Here is an 18856-nt window from a genome sequence, read left to right as displayed (position 1 = left end):
TCTTTGGGCTTGGAACATTCAAGAAATCTTTTTATTTTGAGGGGAGTCAGAATAAACAGTGAATGTGCTGCTAACTATTAGTAGAAGTTAGCTGCTGGAATTAGGGGAGTGAAAACTGTTTCGGCCTGTCCATGGATGTTTCATTTCCTATGCTCCAAACCAAGCTCCATTAATACTTTATACTTTAGTTCTTTGGAGTTCAAAGTTTAAGTTTAACAATGTGTTAAACTACAACTCGCAGCATCCCTCACCATTGCCATTGTGGAAAGGACTGTTGTGAGTTGTACAGTTTAGCACAGGGGTGTCTGCAGGTGTGATCAAATCTCCACCTGTGCCTCACATATCACAAACAGATAGCACTTCAATTGCACATCACAGTCACCATCTTTTCTAACCATACTATGCAGACACCTCAATTCATCAACAGCTAAAAGGCCCTCTGTTCCTTCACATTGGTCTGAAAAACAGAAGCTAACCTTTTCTTTTCTACTGAAACTTGTTCTCTATGATAGAAAACATTAACAATGCAATTAAAATGTTGCTGTCATTTCCTTCCACAGCACCACATGCATCCCTGCCCTGCCTGTGGAATTATATACAGAGCCGACGAACATAACCCACCGGTATTACCAGCCAGACCCGAGCTCCCCATGCTGCTGAACGGCCACTGGATCAGCTCTCGCTGTGAGGTCCGCCCAGCTGTGCTTTTTCTTACCAGGTACTTCATCTTCCATGCCAATAACCGCAGCTGGGAAGGCTACTATCACCATTACTCTGATCCTCTCTGCAAGCAACCAACATTCACTGTCTATGCCTCGGGTCATTACAGCCAGGGAGCACCATCTCTCATTGTGAGAGGAGGCACCGAGCTGGTCTTCAAGGTGACCCACGCTCAGGTGACGCCAATGGATCAGGTCACCGTGTCGATGCTGAACTCCTCTGATTTTGGGAGCTGTGGAGAGGCTGGATCTTGGCGCATTGGGCAGGAGCTAGATGTGACTCACACCAATGGATGTGCAGCTCTAGGTATTGAGCTCCCCCATACCGAGTATGAACTCTTCCGCCTCGAACGAGATGGAAAAGACCGGAGCCTGCTCTTTATTGGTGAGAGACCGACCGATGGGTCAAGCCCTAACACTCTCCGTAAGCGGCCCACGTCTTACCAGCCCCCTCTCCTCCAGTGTGGTGAGCCCTTGGGAACTTTGGCAAGACATATTATGCCGCACGATCCAGAAAGATTAAGTGCCCAAGTGAACCATGGAGCACCAAGGATTCCTGTATCTCTGCTGGTGTTTCTAGCTACATTGCTGGTCAACTGGGATTAAAAGCTTGTTCATGGAGCTGCAGAAAATGCAGATAAACTTAGCATTCAGGCTTCGTGTAGCCATACCCCCAAAATAAGCACATTCAGAAGTGGTTTTTTACTTGTTTTACGCTGCAAAAATTGTGTTTCTTTGACAGCTGGACTTTTCCCTGCCATGCTTGCTTAAGTACAGATATAGACCCGTGAATTGGCTTTCTTGATTTTTGAAGTGGAAGTCATTAACTTTTCATCAGGTGACTCAATACACAAAACTGCCTGTTTCTGAAGCAGTGTTTCTCAGTCTCAGCAACTTTAAGATGTGTGGACTTCAATTCCCAGAATTGAATTATGCTGGCTGGGGAATTCTGGGAGTTGAAGTCCACACATCTTAAAGCTGCTAAATTGAGAAACACTGTTCTAAAGTGCCCAATTAGATAGGAAAAGTTTTTTATTTTCCTTCTAAGACATCCCACAGTTTGGAGTTCTGTTGTGCATTAAAGCAATATTACTTTCACTTATTTTTCTCCTTGACATTGCTTTATAGTGATTTTATTGATACACGGTCACCACTTTTTTAATGCAAAATGTGACTATTGTTAAAACAATAAAGGATTAGAGAAACTGAGTTCTAGGTGCCATAAGAAAGAACTGTGTGATGTAGTGCATACAGAAATTAAAACCCTTAGCAAGGAGGTAGTTTGCCAGGGTGGATGGTCCATCTTAGCAACTGAAAAGTGCCTTTCTTGGTAGAGCAGATACAGAAGATGATGATGCTCCATAATTGTTGTTCTGGTGGCCAGTTGTAAGCAGCTTTAAATTATCTTTAAAATAAAAGTGGTATGGTTCAGTCCTCAGGGAGAATAAGCTCAACAGAAATAGAGCTGTCAGCAAGATCACAATTCATGGATGCCAGCTTATTTATCTAAAACGTTCTGTATTTCGCTGCGCACGTTGCTTACAGCAGTGCTCATGAAAGGGGAGATGAAGCCTCCACTTCTGATCTTGTCAAAAATGATGCACGGGCAGCGGTTCCTGCAGAGGTTAAAAAAAAAATCAAGATGCTACTCACGATCGAAGCCCTGTCCATTTTGTATGGGTGTCGACACTGCAGGCACGTACAAAGGATCACGGTTCGGACTGCAGTCAAAACCGTCAGCTCCTGCTGATCTGTGCTACAAATAGCACCTTCAAAACCTAACTCCCATTGGGGCCAGTGGGACCTCCCTCAAGCACTTGGATTGCGTGAGGGGAGACTTAAAGCTTCCACCCCATGTTCTGCAGCTGTAGTAATGTGTAGGAAGGGAATTTATTTTGGTAAACAGAAAAGAACACTCAGGAAGATCTGTCTCCAACTTCCTCAAATTGGTAGATTTCAGATACAATGATTACAACTGCCAGAATTCCCAGTCAGTGTGGCATAAAATGAGGGGCACTGGACTCTCACACTTCTGGGAAGCTGTTTGATGTCCTCTAATTATTTCCCATATCCGTCCTGAGTTTTTTAGCTCGTTTTAGCTTTCTTGATTATTCAGCAAAGCAACATCGAATTGAGTTCTGTCAGAGATGTTTCTTTGGACAAAGCAACCAGTGGTGTTACCCTGATCAAAATTTTCTTCAGACCTGGAAATCCAGTCTGAGTTAGCAGCTACTTCATTCTATGCAGTTAGTATTTTTTTTTTTTTTTGCAGTAAGAATAGGCACCCCCAAATTTAAGAAAGAACAGGTGATTCTGGACAGTCTAAAATAACTCAGGATGATGTATATGGGATCATATAATAAAAAAGCTGCTGTAATTTTGTGTTTAGCTCTGTATATTAATAAGCTTTTCTTTTTGGTAAGTCTGTCTTTTGCAAACTAGTATCGTTTTTTTAATGAAAAGAACAACTAAACAATGACTGCAAATTATACAGTATATTAATGAGGATATGATTAATATGTAGAAAGGTTAATGGGATTTTATAGAAACATCAGCAGCCAGATTTATTTACAACAGACAAAATATAATGCTTTTCTTAATGTACAATTGTTACAATGAAGTGTATTTCAGCAGACTTTTTTAAAAATTCAAAGGGAAGTTTTTAGATGTTGTGTACATAAAAATAACTGTTTATAAAAATGACTGTTCATCTTCTTAAAATGAGTGTCTTTTGTTCCTGGAATAGCCCATTCTTTCCTTTTTCTGATCAGCAACAGGGCAGAATTTTAATTCTTTGCAATTTTTGACACTGTCAAAGATGAAAGATTACATTCTGCCTATGAAGCTTCTACAGTCCTTGACTTATGACCATTTGTTTAGTGACCAAAGCTACGACAGCACTGAAAAAGGTGACTTACGATTGGTCCTCGCACTTATAACTGTTGCAGAATCCTCGGGATCACGTGTCCATGATTTGAGTGTTTGGCAACTTTTGCACATTTATGACGGTTGCAGTGTCATGCAGTCACATGATCACCATTTGCAACCTTCCCAGCCGGCTTCTGACAAGCAAAGTCAATAGGGAAGCCAACAGGGAAGATCACAAGTTATGGTCACATGATGTCTCGCTTAATGACTGCAGTGATTCGCTTAACGACCATGGCAAAAAAGTTGTAAAATCAGGTGCAGTCATGTGATGCCTCACTTAATGACCACACTGCTTAACAATGAATTTTCCAGTCCCTGTTGTGGTTGTAAGTTGAGGACTATCTGTATCTTTGATCTTCTGTTAAAAGGATGTCAAATTGCAGATCTGAGGGGAAAAAAAGGGAGGGCATAGATTGAATGAGGTGGTAATTCAGAAGAAATTAGCCTTTTAAGTTTGAACATTTAGCTTTTGAGGAGGGTCTCAGGGTTTGTAGTTCAATAGGTAGGTGGAAACAAAACAAAGCCACCCAGGAAAACAAATTATTTAATGTAGTTAAAATGTTAAACATGGTTAATGTAGGCCACTCTGTCATTTTAAAAATGCCATTCTGTTACATTAAATTTTCCATTTGGTGATAACTTTGGGGGCTAGTCTGAAGGCTACATGTAGCCTGGGGAGCCACCAATTGTGTGGTGTTCTTTTATATCTTAATAGATGTCAGCATTTCACTAATTCAAAAAAAAAAATGCTTTTTAAAAAAAATATGCTCTGTAGAGTTGTTAACTCCAAATGGTCTCCAGGTGGTTCAATAGTTTAAATACAATACAGGTGTGGCTGTTTTGGGGTGGACAACATTTGAAAAGTTAGATAGGGCTTGGTTAAATTACATTTGATTTAAAATCAGAAGAGGCATTCTGGCAAATAAGAATTGTGCTGCTGGTACAGTAGGAACAAGGACTGCACCAGCCCTCTGTCTAAGAATTGGACTGAAAATGGAAGATAATCCAGCCTGCATTAGTGAAACATTTCAGTGACTGGGTTCACATCTCATGCTTGTGCATGCTTAACCTTGGTTTTGACTTAAACCAAAATTGGCTAGGTTTACAAAGGACTAAGCCATAGCTGCTAATTAAAAAAACACAGTATCTAGATTGTGCTAAGCAAACTGCACTGTGTCTTAAGGGCGGATATGTATGTTCAGCTAGCTCTTTGTGGCCTGAAGCAAAAATAGGGAACCTTGTTTTGCCTAGCTTTGCAGTATACAGAATGGTCCCCTCTCCTCTTGTCTCTACAGCCACCATCTTGTGAGGTGGGATGGCCTCAGATAATGACTGCCCCAAAGCCAACCAACTTTTCCAGCTTAAGTACTGGAGCAGCTAACCGTTATACATAGAGATAAATTCAGTGGGTAGTAATTATAACTTGAAGGAGTAAGGAAGTGCAAAGCAATGTCTGCACGGTTCTCAGCTGATCAAGAATTTCTGATGTTCTGTTGTTTTAACAATAACTCCACCACCACAGCCCTTTTCCCCTCTTGAACCTTTAGTTGAAAAACCCAACAAAGAAAATCAGCAGTGGAAACTCAGTTCTGGTACTGAAAACAAAAAATGTTCTTCTTTTCCTCCTAAATACCTTGCACATAATTAGAGTTGGAAGAACTTGAGTCTCAACTGAAAAACTCAACAGGCCACTTTGCCCTACCCACCCAGGTTTTTAACTTTGAGAGTGCAAGTGTGCAATGTGTTCATAGCAAACGATCCTCAACTTTTTGCAGCCTAAGACCCTTGGAAATATCACTATTGAGGTCCGACAGCACACCCATCAAATTATGAGAGTACAATTTCCCGTTGTAAAAAAAATAAATAACTTAAGCAAATATTCTAAGTGCACATTCCTGTTTTAAGTGAATTCAGTGGTGGAATTTTGATACTAACTTGCCTGATCAAGTTCCTCAAACAGTTGAATGCTTAAACAAGTGAATGTTTACAAAAACACAACCAGTTGTGATGGAAATGTGAAGGACGTTCATCTACCTTGCTACATAATTCACAAATGAAGCCCCATTTGGTCACAGGTATGACATAAATGGAAAAGAGCTCTTACCTTTTAAGTGTCACCTGAGAAATGGGATGGTGGTGGGGAAAAAAAAGTATGAGGCATTAAGATTGAGGATACATAACTCGTCTGTCCTGGGACAAAATAGCGTGGACTTCTTGGAGATGCAAGTATGTGTGTGGCTTCCCTTTCTCAGTCTATTTATACACCATGGCCTGTTTGTTGTGGTAATTCAGATGGTTGCTTGTCAATATTAGTCATAAACAGAACATGAGTCATGAGTAGCATTATTCAGGATCATCACTGCAGTCTTTTTTGTACCTCTATCCAAGATCTCCCTGACATCATGAATGATTTGGTGTCTGAATCACTTGTTTGTAAAGCTAAAAACGTTGTATTTGCATACCTTTGTTCTATCCAAACCCACAAATGTGTGAATGTGTAGTGCTTGAGTTAGTTAAACTCTTGGAGAATTTATGTTGGGCCCATGCTCATGCACTCCCCAAAACAGCTCACTAATGATAATCCAGGATTTACAGCCCGTTTTTGCTAGCTTCTGCACTTGGTCAGGATGGGACTGGATTATTTTTATTTTAAATGTATTAACATTTTCTTCAAGAAAACAAATGACATCAAGTCAAAAAACCAAAATAGGAAATATTCTTAAAAAGGTCATAAAACAAATATACCAGCCATTCCCACTTCATGTTTGTCTCTTTAGCTGTTCCTACATTGATCACACAAATGCCACTTGTACCCACACGGTTTTCCTTTTAAGTAGATTTCTCCACGTTATTGCTTATACGTGTAAACCAAATCTCGACATGTGGGCTTCAACTCTCAAATTTCCCATCCAGCATAGCCACTGCTGAGAATTTTGGGAATCCAGATCTTTGAATGGTGCTCAGAGTGTTTTAAAGGATACTGCATTTCAGACTGGGTTTATTTTTCTTGTTGGTTTGCTGCATGACCTCATTATTACTGTGATGGGATTAAAGCATTGACTTGGTTTACACATATTAAGCAATAACATGGGTTTGCTTAGTGTTTTGTGTTAAGCCAGCCAATTATGGGTTTCTTCATGGTTTAGCTATGAATCCATGATGATGGCCACAAATTTAGACAATATTAAAAGGAGACTAGATTAATTTATGGAAGAAAATTTGTCATGGAGTTTATTTACTATCTCTTGAATCACGGTTAGAGCCAGTTTGGTGTAGTGGTTAAGGCACTGGGCTGGAAACTGGGAGATATGAGTTCTAGTCCTCTGAGTGACCTTGGGCCAGTCACTCTCTCAGCCCTAGGAAGGAGGCAACGGCAAACCACTTCTGAAAATCTTGCCAAGAAAACTGCAGGGACTTGTCCAGGCAATCACCAGGAGTCAAAAACCGATTCAAAGGAACCAAATAAAATAATAAAATAAAATAAATAAAATAAAATCACAGGTAGTCTGACTTAAGTACCAGCTTCTGGGGAGTGACAGTGGAAGAAGACTATCACTCTCTAGGTTCTGCTTGCAAACTTCCTAAAAGTACCAGGTTAGGCACCATACAATACAGAATGCTGGGTCAGATGGGTTCTTCTTACCATTCATGACTTAGTACAATGTGTGAGAAGTGTGTCCTACTGTGCATCTGCAATGTTTAAGTAGCTGCCACTGAATAGCTTACATGCTGAACTCCCAGATCAAAGACTGCAGATTGCAAGCATCAAGCTTGGAATAAAAAAGTTGGAAATGTCGATATGGCTAGGGGAATATTCTTTAAGACCTTCAGCCATTAATTTGTTCTATGGAAATGAAGATGGAAGTAGTCCCATTTTAAAAGGTGAAACATACTTAATATTCTTTAAGTATAACTGACCTTTTAAGTTGGGACTACCTCAATGTAATAGTTTTCATATTTACTGGACAGTACAGAGAATCTTTAAAAAAACAGTAGCCTGGCCACTTCATTATGTTGGAAATGAAAAAAGGGTGAAGGACATTTATATGATTTGGCTTAATATCTGTAAATGTGTTAATATGACAGTAAAGACAATACATTTTCAAGATGTTAAAATACTTTTGGATTAGATACCAAGAATTTGGAACTAGTAAATAGCTGTTTGATTTCTGTTTATGGACTGTAATAGACTGATCGATATTATTCTATGTGGTTAAGGTTTAATGATGTGTTTAAAATTAGACTAAATGATTTCCTATATGTGAAATGGTTTTCTTTTTTTCTCTTTTGTCTTTATGCTTTTCTCCCCTTTTTTCCTCTCCCCTTTTAAAAAATATTAAAGCAATAAAAGAAGCTGACTAAAAGGCTTCTATGATCCTGCTGCAGAAGTATTTTAACAATTTAGTGGCAGAATTCCAATTCAGTAACTGAATGCTAATTCAGCCAGTTTGCCAAATAGCTTCTTGTATCTATTGACTGGGAGAATTCCGAAAAGCTCCCTGAATTTCACATTCCCCCATTAAAGGTACACCTTGAATTATGTCATGATAAATGTCAGACAACAAAATAAAGCTAAGGACATTGGAATCAAAACCAGATAACAAGATGCATGGTTAATTACAGATTTTTTTTTTGTTGGCAAATTACAAACAAAGTAATCAGACAGTAACAAAATGTATTAATTTGGGGTAGATTTATTTGATTTTTTTAAAGATACTACATAGTCAAACAGGATTGGTCTTTTTTTTTTAACAGCATAGAACTAAGTCCTACTAATTTTTTCCCCTACATAGACTTATTTTATATACAAAAACAGTTTTTTGACCGCTGTCTTCCCCAATGTTTAGATGATCAAAACTGAGAATTATGTGGTGCCCTAAGTGTTAGGAGGCAGAAGAATTCTTCACCACTACAGCAATAAAAAGGAAAAATTAGTCCTATTCACCAACTCTGAACAGGTGCCTTTTTTTCTTTCTTTTTTTTAACCATTTATAGCAGTAGTCAAATTTCCATGACAATGAAGAAAACATGAGATGAAATACATTAAATAAGTTAAATATGCATACACATCTGGATATAAGAGTTTTAACTCAGCGGCATGAACCAACAGCAATGGTAGCTTGGTCCCCTTTTGAAGAACAAGGCATTGATCCTCATTCCATATCATCTGACACTTAGTCAACTGCCCAGCACTTTCAACCTTGCAGTGGTGGGATTGTATCTGCTTCCTCTAAGCCTTTCATTACTTGGTAAATTCACCAAGCAAGACCTACCAATTCTGTGTGTCCAAACATGCCCTCCTACATACAGGACAGTTAGGTGACCTGGAATCAGGAACTCTACTCATAGATTCCCCAATGCATTTGTCCCCAGATCCTTGGCTTTTTCAGCACAGGTTGCACCGCTGTCTCCCTATATGCCATACTAATAAAAATTCAGCTACTAAATCAGCTGATGGGCACAAAGAGGATGCATACAGTTTCACTTTTTAGCTGGGCTGCTGAGAAGAAAGCAGAAGCTGAGCTAAATTATGTTAGTGAAGGACAACATAAAACAAGCCTCGTTATCTCTAGAGGATCACCCATTGTCTTTGGGTCCAGGATAGAAACTTGATTTGCAAAAGCTTCAAAATATGGATTAGTGGAAAGAAATGCCAAATTACATAAGGGATGAAAGACTTGCGCACACCTAATGTTGTATATGGTTAGGGCCCATGAAAATTTGCTATGGCTGCAAACACTAAAGGAGCAAGGATCTCTGGAGGATGGGACAAACAGAATGCAAAAAAAAAAAAAGAGAGATTAGAAGGCAGAAGTATATGGTCCCCATTAACACTCACATCTGGATCGGAAAACAGATGGTCAAAAGGAATTTATCTGATCAGGTTAACCACAAGAGGGGAGGGTCAGGGTGCTAAGTGCAATGGCCCATACAATGCTCCCTCTTACTGCAAAACCAGTCTGAATAAGTGCCACACCCCCAATTCAGCTTGGAGCACTTTAGTGCAACATATTGTCTGAAGAAGACTAAGAATTGGGCGCCCTATGTTTTCAAACCCCCAGCAAGCAACTTTATTTCCTTTACTACTAACCCAACAGAACTTTAAGTGTGCAACTGAGCCCTCCACTTCCATTTCTCCTGATTCCCACTCCCGGATATAGCTAGAACATTCTAAAAACCTTTGGTGATGCCCAAGCCATACACAGACTGGCCGGGACCAACTGCAGCAACACTGTCAACTCAGAAGTCCTGGTTCCCCTTCTGGCTCATGAATCTGTCCTCCCTCCTTCCCCTTTTTTTGTTCCATTCTTCCACAACTGCATGGGATGACATGGGAGCTAGAGAAAGATGGCCATGCTTATATAGGTCATAATGGAATCAACACCTGATTAATGAGATACATTGCTGCGATTCAGAGACCAGTCACACCCATTGGGCAGAACCGTTAGATTTATGGAGGAGGCAGGGTGGGTTAAGTATATTTTACAGAAAACCATCCACCTTGGCAACTTCAGCCAACTTCTAAAGAACCAAACAGATCAGCTCCTCCAAAGGACGGGCATTTATTTCTCCAAAGGAGAGAACTCTAGGAATAGATTTCAAAGTCCAAGAAATGCTTAAGGTACTTTTTTTTAAAACAATGCACTTTCATAGTGTTAAATACATGATTCCTTCCTCTGTTCTCACAATCAAGATAATTCCTTCTCTCTTCTGCTTATTCCGTATACAGTTTAAACTTTCTAGTAGATTATGTTATGCTAATGTTATATTTGTGCAGGGGTAAAAATTTTAAAAGGCAAGACCTGTGAGATGTCATACACTTTTTTTTAAAACATTTGTTACGAATAAATTTAATCCAATGATATGGCAAATCCATCAATCCAATTTACAATTTTCCGCATGCTGCCTCTACAAGGCGATTTTCCCTATAATTACGCCAACAATAAAGAACAAAACCACCAGCGCGAGTAGTCTTGTGCTGAGACCCTCCTCCTTCACAGCAGCAGCGGAAGCATAGCTTGGATGGTTTGACTGGGGTGCCTTCCTCATCCTCAGTCCATCTTCTTCCTGTTGCAAGGTTAATTTGGAGGGTTTTTTAGAAAAAAAAATATGGTTAGAAGTTCATTCTTATTTAGATTAAGGTAGAGAAGGGGTGAACAATCAATGCCTACTCTACATCTTATGTGGCTCTCCCAAAATCAAACACTTTGTGCTTTAGTCTTTTAACAATTAAAAAAAAAAACTTTAAAAAAGCAGTGGAAAAGCGTCTTGCAATTTGAGGTGTCTGAAATGTAGCATGGCCTCGAGCATTTCGTTCCCTGGACCTGTCCAATGAAGCACTTCCCACCCTCTGCTGGCTGGTCAACTCTTTCACTCAACCCAAAAGAGACTGACTATCCCTGATGTACTGAAATGTGTACAAACCAGACTGAGATCAAAGGTTCCTTTTCCAAGCAGAAGAAATTGGTGACTTACCTTAAAAAAAGGCAAACCCACGACTGGAATCATTAGGAAAGGAACTGAAACTGTCAATGTAATGCCCTTATACAAATCTATGGCTAGTATTAATTGGGAGTATTGTGTAAAGTCCCAGTCGCTGCATTGTAAGAATAATATTATTCAGCTAGAAGAAACGCACAAAAGGGCGAACAAAATGATTCAAGGGCTACAGCTGCACTCCCATGAGGGGAGCTCTTTAACGTTCAGCATGGGAGGGTAAGGGGACCCACGAGAAGTATATGCAATCATGCAGTGCCTAGAGAACACAGAGAAGGCTTCTCCCTTTCTCACAGTGTTAGAACTTGAAACTAAATTCAGAGAGATTCAGGATCAACAGAAGGAAATACACACAGGACATAAACAGTGGAATTTGCTACCAGCAGTTCTAAGAATGGCATCCAATGTGAATAATTTTAAAAGGGGATTGGCTTGGCTATCAATACCTATTGAATGTGATGGCATTCCTGATTCCTACCTTCTGAATTATTGGCAGCAGGCCTTCAGTACTGGCTGCTAGGAAACTCCAGTGCAAGGGAGCTCTTGCCTTATGACCCAGGCTTGTGAGTTTCCCCAATCATCTAGTTGGCCACTGGGGGATACAGAATGCTGGGCTAGTTGGGCTTAGGGCTTGACCCAGCAGGGCTGTTTTATGTCCTTAAGTGTAACTGTGGCATCAATGACAACAGGCACGGGTGCTGAGCCTATACAGAGCTTTACTCAGGATGTGCCAGAATTTAACCATTTGGGGAGGGTGAAACCCTGCACTCCCTGCGCACTGTCTATTCCTTCATGCAGCTTCTTCTAATGCCTTTATTTCTTAAGCCTAATACAATAAACTCTGGAATCAGGAGATGACCTGTATGAATTTACAAATGACCGGTCCCTCAGGTGTTTCTTTTCCAAGCAAAACTCCAACTATACCAGATATAACCAAGGTTTCTACTAAACCTGCACCAGTATTTTAATAGGAATAGTTAATTCCTAATTTTGTTTAAACGTCAAGTCACATATTTTTAAACTAAAACATATAGTTGCCTTTATTTGCATAGACATAAAAAAGTGAGGGGATGTATTTAAGTATCGCTGTTTTCATCTACCCAATTTCTCTCCTATTCAGCACAGCTGTTTTTAGATCAACTCAAAATCCTACTCATTTGGTTGGCATGACACACTTGTCGTGAATTAACCCAAGAAAGTCAGTAAATCATGTCCACACAACATGCTGAACCATAAGCTAACCACATGGACTGCTTCATTAAGCAAAAAGATAGTTGGGTAAGGTGTGGTTCAGCATCATGTGAATAAAACCAGTGTAGCTTCTTTATTTCTGAGTTAATATGAAGGTTGTGGTTTGTTTTGCATAATGGTTTGTTTTGCATAATGGTTTGTTTTGCATAAACCAGATCACTATGGACTGTTCAACAAGCTATGGTTAAAAACAATGGGTGAACCATGAAGGATCAATAAAGCAGTACAATATACAGTCCTGCTGTGACTGCATTATGATTAAGAAAAAAACCCTCACACCTGGATGTTCCTAAATCTCTCACCTATAGAGGCAATAGATAAAATAAGTTTACCTTAAATTGTTTATTCTCCTCTCGTAACCTCTGAACTTCTAACTGCAGCCTCTTACATTCTTCCATTACTTTCTTCATTTCACTGTCATCCGAAGAAGAACTTAATGATTTTGACATTACAGAAGATTCTGTCTTTGTTGCAGCTGGGGATACAATTTTATTTATTTCTACATCATGCTGTTGAGAGAATGGAAAAAAGAGGAGAAAGCTTTGTTTAATGGCAATTTATAATTAGTCCTTCTATTCTAATTTTAGCATGGAGAGGGGGCTCATAACAAAACAATTAAAGAATAAGGCATAAAAAATTAATGCTACGTTCACTATTACAGTTCCAAAATTTAAAAATGCCTTAGCAAAGCCCAAAATAGAAAGCAAGAAATAGCAAATGGACTTCTTGAAACAGGCAATGCCACAATTTTGGCATGCCTAATGAGAAAGCTGTTCTCTACATTCTGGAAAGATATATCTAAATATCAGTGGTCTGCTGTGAAGAGCCTCCTCTAATAAATGGATGCACACAGAGTTCTGGAAGAAGAGATGTGTTCTTACATACCTCTGGCCCAGCCCATCTAGGATTCTGACATATCATTCTGAAAACACAGCCAGAACATACCGGAAGCCAGTGCAGCTGTAAATTGTGTGTCCTGGTACAGATGTTGGGAGTTATAGTTAAACAACATCAGAGAAGACCCAAAGTCTTCCTAATCATACTTAGAAGTTAATGTGAATTTTAAGAATCAGACTTTGAAAACAGCGAATGAATATAAATTAGTTTCAACTGTAGCTATGGATAACTCAGGACTCCTTAGTTACAGACCTGGACTTCCATTAAAAGTAAATAATTGCACACACTTTGGTAGAATACAAATAAGTAGCAGGTGAAAGGCACTCCCCCCCCCAAAATACTGGGATAATAATCCTTATGTTGGAGCAGTAGGCAAAAATTCTAGGAATGTTTTAAAGTGCTGGCAGTTATGAAAGTGTTTGCCTTAAAATATTTGGTAAATTAAAGTATTTTTTGCCATTTCTCATTGCTGCCCTGAATTCACAGTTGGGAAATTATTAACCTGTACAAACAAGCCATTCCTTTCATCTTAGAGCTATGGGGAATTGATTCTGAGTGGGCTATCATTCACAAAGTGCTGGTGATCACTAGTCTCTACTTGGTGGACCTCTAGGAGCACTGTTGTTTTGGATTCAAATTCTAATGTTGGCAGGAGCCAATAGAATCTCTGTTCTGGTGTTTCATAAGGGCAGGATGGAACACCAAAGAACAGTGGTTCAGGCCAATTCAAAGAACTTTGAGCTGATGCTCTCTAATTGCTCACCCACTCTTCCATAAAATCTCTAGAGTGACCCTCAGTACTATAGGAAGTCCCAGTTTAAGAATGAGTTCTGTTCCAAGGTCTGTCCTTAAGTTGAATTACTATGTAAGCCAAAACAGTATTATTGTGTAATACTGTATAAGTAGTATTGTGTAATTAATTTGAACCATTGTGTATTTAACTTGAATCATTGTGTATTTAATTTGATTTTTGCTAAAATAGGCTCTGTCTTAACTATGGGTCGTCCTTAAACTGGGCATTCTTAACCCGGGGGCTACCTATATTCCTTCTCACTGAAAAAAACTAAGTTACAGTTTGACATACTAAAACAGATGATGGAAAATAAAATGTTCCTATTATTTGCTGTAAGTCATTAACCTTATAAATTATACATGTTTAAGCTTATGCAAGTCACTCTTTTGTCATTCAATGTTCCTCTCTTTCCCTATGCCATCCTTCTCAACTGTCATCCTCCAAATGTGCTGGAATTGTAGTTCTAAGACTTTTGAGCCATCTTGGGAATTTTCACTATGCTGACTAGGAGTTTCTGGAGAAGCATTCCCAAAGCAAATTAGAAAAGGGCTCCACAATATCATAACTTCCATTTTCTGCAGGATTTCCCACTCTTATATTCTATATGCAGGACAAGGAAACCTGAACATTATTGCAACATGGTTTTCCAGGTATGCAATATTGTAAAAGGAGAAGGCAGAGAGTGCAATATATATAGTCCTACCTTACAGTTTTGAAAGCTGTGTGTGCATACAGGCTGATTCCATGCAAATAGAGAAAGAGACTAGAACACTGGGAAAACTTCAGCCTTTTTAAAAGTAATGCTGAAAATCAAGGATTTCTTCCCAATTTGTATAAAAAAAGGTCTCCACATCCTTCTTTAATCCAAGAATTTTAACAACAGCAGGTGGCAAACGCCACAAAACATAAAGGGATATGTTCTTTTTTAAAGCGGTCTTCTCCAACCTCATAATCCAATCAGCTTTCAGCTGAAGCTCTAATTCCCAGTTAGTCTGCCCAAAGGCCAACATATCTGAAGGGTTCCAGGCTGAATTCCTTTAACTCAAACTACCCAAAACTGTATTTTGAAAAGATGCCTTGCTTCTTTCCATTCCTACCTACTAGAAACTCTTTGCTTCTGCTACAATTAATCCTGTATATTTTAGGAATCAAATTCTAATGAAAGAAAGCAAATCAGTAGTGATTGTTTTGTCCTCTAAAGTTGAACAATTTTAATGAACAAATCATTAAAAAAGTGTATACAGATGTATACATACACAAAAATATGCATAAAAATGCCCAACTTTTATTAAGTGTTTCTAAATAAATCATGAACCAACAACTGAGATCGTAGAACTTGCAGCTAAATTCTAAATCAAGAAGTTTCAGCTGCAGTTATCTCTCACTTGCCTTTCTATCAAGCACAAAAAAATACAACGGCACTCACGGGTTTATCGTTTTCTGCTGGCAGCTCAAACACACATTTAAGTTTAGAATCCATCAGTTCTTCTGGCTTTGCTTCTTTCCACTACAGCACAAATAGAAGTAACAAAAGTTATTAAATAAAACAATTTTTGGTTTTGTATTAAACTATTTATACTGTGGACACTTTATTGTTGAAACTGTAACCTGCTGGAAGTCTCTTGCTTGCACTGGGCAAACAAACAAACAAATAAACAAATCTGGAAGAAAAGATAGATCTTTTTGTAACTATGAATGCTGTGTTTTTGTTTAGAAGTGAACATCACCAAAGTCCCCTGGTACTTTTCAGATGGAATGCAAGATTTTATTTCACAGACAGCTTGAACATTTGTCATGGTATATCTTTAATGTCTAATTTTCCTTCAACTCCAGAAAGGACACTTATTTGCCTGATTCTGAGCCAGAAAAAAGGGCCAAATTATATACAGGGTGGTCCTCATTTAATGACCACTTGTTCAGTGACTGTCTGAACTTACAACGGTGCTGAATGACTGGTACTTATGACCGGTCCTCATACTTAAGTTGGTTGCAGTGTCCTGCGGTCACCATTTGCAACCTTCTTTGTTGGCTTCCTACAAGCAAAGTCAATGAGGAAGCCGGCAGAAAGTTGCAAATGGCGACCACGTGACATCCTCATTTAATTACCTGTGGTGATTTGCTTAATGACAACAACTGGAAGCACCAAAATTTCTGTTGCTGATTTTGATATTGTGCTTTATGACCACATTGCTTATCAACAGAAATTCTGGGCCCAATAACCGTCATTAAGTGAGGACTATCTGAATTGGAATAAATAGGCATAATGTCATCTAACTTCTGAGAATGCATAAGAGGAGAGCCACCAAACATTCCTGAGGCAGTGTCTGGGGAATGAGAGAGAAAACCACTCTGGCTCCTAATGCTGCAGACATGGGAAGGGATCATCTAGGGCTAGGCAATAACAGGGAATCGAGCCATTTCCTCAGCATCCAAGTTGGAAGGAGACTGAAGATTGTTTGGCAGCTGAATGGCCATTACAACTTGGCTGTGTAATTCAACTGGATCATCTGCCTGCCTGCAAAAATGGGACGCACGTGCAGCTGCTTAAACTTTGAGCAGTGGCACTTACCCGTGCATGTTCCCATGCTAGCCCTTTCCCCCATGAAAACCGAGAAGTAGAGAGAAGCTTTTCTGAAGAAGAGGAAATGCCACCGAGCTCATCAAAATTTGCAGATCTCTACATCAAGATGAGAATACACTCACAAGGGTTCATGATTCCACCAGAGTGTTAATGCAGTGGACTCAATCCTATCACCAGATGGTTAAAGGCAAATTGCCCTGATCAGTTCTCTTTATACACTGTTTTATTACTTATATGGTGAAGCATGCTAAAGAGCAGAAATGCAGTGGAATGGTGATTAACAACTTGTTCTACCAATTATGCTTAGCTATGGGTTGGTGCTTTGATAGCAATTCAGAAAGTAGAAACAGTACAGCTGGTTAATTCAACACAGGATATGTATTTTAAATCCAGGTGAATGTCCTAGATACCACATGCACAATTAAAAGATATTGTTAAAATTCTCCATTCTGAACAGTGTATTACAACAATGGCAACCATGGTATAGAATCAGATGACCTCCCAGCACATGCTACTGATTTCTAAAGATATACCATCTCTGTAGATATTAATTTATCATAAATACAATTCATTGACAAGATGCAAACTATCACTGCCATGTTATGTCCTGCAAAATAGGATCAAACAGACATGTTATCATACAACTGGCACTGGGCATCATCAGAACATTAATATGGTTATTATTTTGTTGGCACAATTAATCTAAATTTTCATAGTGGCAACACCCAGCACTGGTGACAGATGCAAAATGCACAGATATTAAGCTATATCCACCTATGATATTCTTGAAATGGCTTCTCCAATCACTGGCATCTTTTGCAGAGGAAGAGGCATAACCACACCATTCCTATGACAAGCTACACATATGTTTTAGTATGGAAATACCATCATATTGTGCAAATATAGCATGAGGCCAAAGTTAGATCCGTATCTCCCCCCAGCTCACTTGTTTAACATGCTTCAGAGAATGGCTAATCACAAACCTTTGAGAGAAAAGATATTTATGAACTTTGAAAAGCTTCTAATACTCACTACTGCTTCCATGTCTGAAGTATCAGGTGGTGCAAACATCGACTGGACCATGAACTTGTGTTTACTTTTCTCATTAGGGTCATAATCAAAAGGCTGTAGCATCACTGAAAGAGAAATCATTGCTGCATCAGGATACCTACATGGCTGTCATATGTCACTGGCCCACACGGCATCTTCTAAAACATAGTGTTTGGTGAAATCAATATATATTCTTTCCTGGAAAGCTGAAAAAAAATCTGGCCTTCTGTGCCAAAGTGATTTCCTAAATGGATCCCTATAATTGTCATTTTCCTAACTTTGGTCACTTTGCTAGCATTGTAAGAGAGCCAGGGAGTGATTGCAGCATAACATGGTACACCTATGTTGTCCACTAAAATAGATGATTCAGCAGTGTGGCACAGCTGAGTCATGCAAAATAATGATGCGGCACAGAACTGGATGTAATGCAATAAGATCTAAGGATATTACATGCCACACCAAACTCAGAGACGTTTCCAGCTTTGCTAGAAGAAATACATCCAATAAGCATCTCAAATTGCTAAGGACTTGATGTATTATCTCATACAAGATACTATGGTAGCTTCATCAACACAAATACACCTAGGACTTGAACAGCATCTAACAATGATCTGGAGACTTCAGAAGCTTTTATACTACATATATCTTAATAGTTTTCTACTTTAATATTATGTTACGTTTTCTCCAAGAGCTCAAGGAAGCACACATAAGCATTTCTTTCTCCAATCGTCCCCAAAACAATCCTGTGAGATACGCTGGGCTGAGAGAAGGAAAGAGAAGCTGACAGAGAGGCTGACAACATAGGCTGAGAGAAGTTAAGTGGGCCAAATTCACCCAATGAGTTTCTATGGCTGAGGGTGCACTTAAACCTGTGGCTCCCTAGTCTCCCTAATCTTAACACTAGTTTCAACAGTAGAGAATATATGTAACTCAGGGTGGAACTGCTGCATTCTTAGTGTTCTCTGAGCTTGATTGTTTTCCTGCAGACATTTCATTACTGGATAGGTAACATCATTAATCCACTGGTAATGAAACATCTGCAGGTAAACAACCGAGCTTAGTGAACACCAAGAACCCAACACTGTAACTATTACGTATTGTTTTAGAGAGCTAATTTAGAACACAATCAGTGGATAAACT

The 18856-nt window shown here is 39.1% G+C and overlaps 2 protein-coding genes across 2 annotated transcripts in view; one reads left to right on the top strand and one right to left on the bottom strand.

The window, feature by feature from the left end:
• APCDD1L (APC down-regulated 1 like) overlaps window positions 1-8482 on the top strand; it is a 48893-nt gene extending 40411 nt beyond the window's left edge. The window contains exon 4 of the mRNA XM_007437770.4: window positions 561-8482. Coding sequence (XP_007437832.1) covers window positions 561-1325 — 765 coding nt within the window. The 3' untranslated portion in view covers window positions 1326-8482. The remainder of the gene's footprint in view (window positions 1-560) is intronic.
• Window positions 8483-9405: 923 nt separating this feature from the next.
• Window positions 9406-18856, bottom strand: part of VAPB (VAMP associated protein B and C) — a 54770-nt gene continuing 45319 nt past the window's right edge. The window contains exons 3-6 of the mRNA XM_088153101.1: window positions 17699-17802; window positions 15512-15592; window positions 12728-12904; window positions 9406-10715 (exon numbers count right to left, since the gene is read on the bottom strand). Of these exons, the coding sequence (XP_088009227.1) occupies window positions 10557-10715; window positions 12728-12904; window positions 15512-15592; window positions 17699-17802 (521 nt within the window). The 3' untranslated portion in view covers window positions 9406-10556. The remainder of the gene's footprint in view (window positions 10716-12727; window positions 12905-15511; window positions 15593-17698; window positions 17803-18856) is intronic.

The sequence above is a fragment of the Python bivittatus genome, unplaced genomic scaffold, assembly GCF_059951505.1.
Source record: "Python bivittatus isolate LINGU-HERP-01145 unplaced genomic scaffold, Pbiv_v1 ctg000700_np1212, whole genome shotgun sequence".
Lineage (NCBI taxonomy): Eukaryota > Metazoa > Chordata > Lepidosauria > Squamata > Pythonidae > Python > Python bivittatus.
This window is presented reverse-complemented; position numbering and strand designations above follow the sequence as displayed.